Source organism: Dipodomys ordii, unplaced genomic scaffold (genome assembly GCF_000151885.1).
Source record: "Dipodomys ordii isolate 6190 unplaced genomic scaffold, Dord_2.0 Scaffold70, whole genome shotgun sequence".
Taxonomy (NCBI): Eukaryota; Metazoa; Chordata; class Mammalia; order Rodentia; family Heteromyidae; genus Dipodomys; species Dipodomys ordii.
Genome location: NW_012267286.1, coordinates 11,425,907 through 11,429,049, shown reverse-complemented (window position 1 = coordinate 11,429,049; position 3,143 = coordinate 11,425,907). Strand labels below are relative to the sequence as shown.

At 35.6% G+C, this 3,143-nt stretch overlaps 1 protein-coding gene across 1 annotated transcript in view; it reads right to left on the bottom strand.

Moving 5' to 3' along the window:
* The window catches only part of LOC105991165 (poly(A) polymerase-like), a 39,743-nt gene extending 36,894 nt beyond the window's left edge, over positions 1–2,849 (bottom strand). Inside the window, exon 1 of the mRNA XM_013023750.1 lies at positions 2,669–2,849. Coding sequence (XP_012879204.1) covers positions 2,669–2,738 — 70 coding nt within the window. The 5' untranslated portion in view covers positions 2,739–2,849. The remainder of the gene's footprint in view (positions 1–2,668) is intronic.
* Positions 2,850–3,143: the final 294 nt, after the last annotated feature.

The following is a 3,143-nucleotide window of genomic DNA, read 5'->3' as shown; positions in this document are numbered from 1 at the left end:
ACAATTACATGGGCAAGATAATGAGTACATTTCTTATCAAGCATTGTTGCCTCCTCCTTTGTTTCCCCTTCCCATCCCTTCCCATCTCCCCCACCCCTGCCCCCCAATTTGTTTTAGGAGTTAAGTCCTTTAGATTCCAATAAAGTGGCATCTCTTCTTTGCTATAAATTTATAAAACATGGTAATCTCTCCTAAGTTCATATAAAGTTTTAACAGTATATGACATTTGAGAAGGAAGTACATATTGTTCCCAAGGTCTCCCTTTTCTTGAAATCTTTCTTTTAATTTCTGAGTTCCAACAGTCAAAAAGCTCATCGATCAAGACCTAAAAGTCAACGGAGTTTAAAAGCCACTGCAGGGGTCTGTTCTGTTTTAAATACAATTTAGAAAACTTAAGAAAGAATGGCTGCTTCCTTTCCGGAACCTCCCATACATATTTCACAAGAACAGCCTTCCAAATTGGACATTGTAAAATATTATACCACCAACCAAGTAAGAAAAGCCACTCAATGCCCTGTAAAAAGATTCCCTTGATTTTTGACAAAAAAAAACCTACAAAAGCTTGTATTTACTTAAAGCTGAGACTTTAAAAAATCAGAAAGGAAAAGAAAAACAGTCAATTTTGCTAAACGATTATTATTCAGAAGTAAATTACTATGTAAAAAGCCAGCATCTGCTTGACAATTTGCGAATTTCAGGCAGATGAAGTGCCTCTTTCCTGAAACCATCAACTCTGCTGATAAAATGTGTTAATTATTCTAAGTTTGGTTGACAAGGAAAGTTCTTAAATCCTTGTGTTTTTGATACAGGGAGTTAGGAAAGCAGCTACTGGATTTGCTTAGGCAATGCTTCATTTCCGGTGCTTGATCTGCTGAGGAAACATAAACCAAGCAGAGTCAAATGGAACAAAGTCATACACAGAGATACGAAAATGTAGTCCACTTCCTTCAAAGTCAACTCAAATGGTCGATTTGTGCTTGTTTTTGAAGTTGAAATCGATAGTTGAAGTTACTGGGTAACTGGTATCATGTTTCAAATGAAATCTGATCTTACATGGGTTAAAGAAAAGGTGAGTTCATTGCTAATTTGCTAAAAGAGGTTGGTGTTTTCTCAATATGGACCATAAAAAAATCTGCCAAGCCATTCTCTGCCTTTGAGTTTTCTATATGGATCGGAGCTTATTCTATTGATAATTTTCCATATTGTTTTCAGAAAGACATATAATCCATTCTGTGTTGAACAATGCAAGCAGAGTAGTGTCCTAACTAAAGATTATAGACCTGGAAACCTAACAGCCTAACCTAGACTTTCTGAATTTATATTAACCAGGTATATATTTATGAGCAATGTGTTTCAAGGAGTTGGAATTTGTATCAATTTTTCTCATGCATAACAAACAGTTCCTTATAAGTTAATGCATTGATTTCTGTGACACCTCACAAATATTCTTTATTTTAAAAAGTCAAAGTCTTAGTAACCCTTGGAAGTTAAATTTCCTGGCTATGATATTTGCTGCAACTTAACTGGAACTTCCAAGATGCAAAGTAAGCAAATAGATGATTTTGAAGTGTTTGAAATTTGTTCTAAATATGCAGATATTTTGAAAAATTACTGATAAAAACGTTGCTCAAGAAGAAGTATACTATAAAATTAGAATTTTATAGGCCAAAAACTTTTGAAAAGAGCACAAGCAAAATAAAATTGTAACTGACCTTTCAAAGAAATTCACCCAAGTCTTCTGAGGATCAAAATCAATCTCTCTTGTTTTTTTTTAATGATAGTTTGCATTTCACCTTTCACAAATTACTAAATCTTTCTTATATTAGAACTACTTGTTTGTTTTTCCCAAGAGTGCCTTTGCCACTATGCAAGGTCATTTTTCTCATTTTTATATTGTTTGCACTGCCCAAGACAGGTTGAATCCTAATAAATACTGATTAAACTTAACTTTTTATCTTGAATTACTCAGGAAGGGTTAAGTGTCCAACATTTTAAAAACCAGTCATTAATGTAGTCAGCATACATATATCCTCCATTTGAGTGTTTTTATGTGTATAAATTCCTGAAATGTTACATGAAATGTTTTTCAGGTATGTTTAGATAGGTGAATAGTTTTGTAACAAAAGTCTCTGAACTTTCATCTCTCTCATTCACTTAAAGATAACTACGATTCACTTAATAGTGAATTAAGGTTCATTCCCTAAGCATCTTTGTTCTAGTTGAGCTGAAAAGTGTTTGAGAATAGTTCAGGTTGGCATTGACAATGCAGTATTGCCAAGTGTAACCTTTCACTGCCCATATGTGACAAGTTTTATTATTTCTGGACTTATCTCTGAAAGGAATACATATTTAAAGAAATATCAATATTTTTAGCTACTATTCCAGTTTTACTCTCTTCTACCAGATTTTTATATATTAACCTCTGTGATTTCACTCAATACACATCGGCTATTGCACCAGCAAGCATTTCTCTTTAGTGAAAGCAAATATTTTCCCTGTTGTGAACCAGACTCCTTGAGCTGCAAGTCCATGTCCAAACACTCCACTGAGCAAAGAGACTGCTGCATTCATGTTTCAGGGGAAAGCTTCTTCCTAGTAAACTAAAGCTGAGCCCTCTAGTAGTCATCCCTAATACATAGACCAACAGAAGAATAAGAGAAAACAGTACCTGCACTGACTTGGCTGGTGCAAAGACTGGACAGCAGAAGAAAAGTAGTAGTCACCTGAAGAAATCGCATGGTGCCTATGGATTGTCTCAGTGGCTTCTTTCTCCAGAATAAGGCTGGGAAACCTTCTTCCCAGCCTGGTAGGGTCTTATTAGCCAAGGGAAAGGTATGTCGAGTGTAAGCTGCCACTGCCCATTCCTACTTATTTTGGGGGCTCTGATAAAGAACAGGAGGAAATACACACACTCCCTTGGGGAGTTCAGCAGAGAGGAGATTTATTGTTTCAGTCCCTACAGGAACTCTTTTTTTTTTCCTCTCTCTTCCTTTGGCAGCCACTTGTGTTTTTGTTGCTACATTATTTTGTTCTTCTTCCACAAAAAGGTCAGGATGAGTTTTGAACAGAATCAGATCCATCTACAGAATGGACTAGCGGGCTTTCTCCTTTTGTTTTGAAAGCACATTTTGGAAGTAGTCATA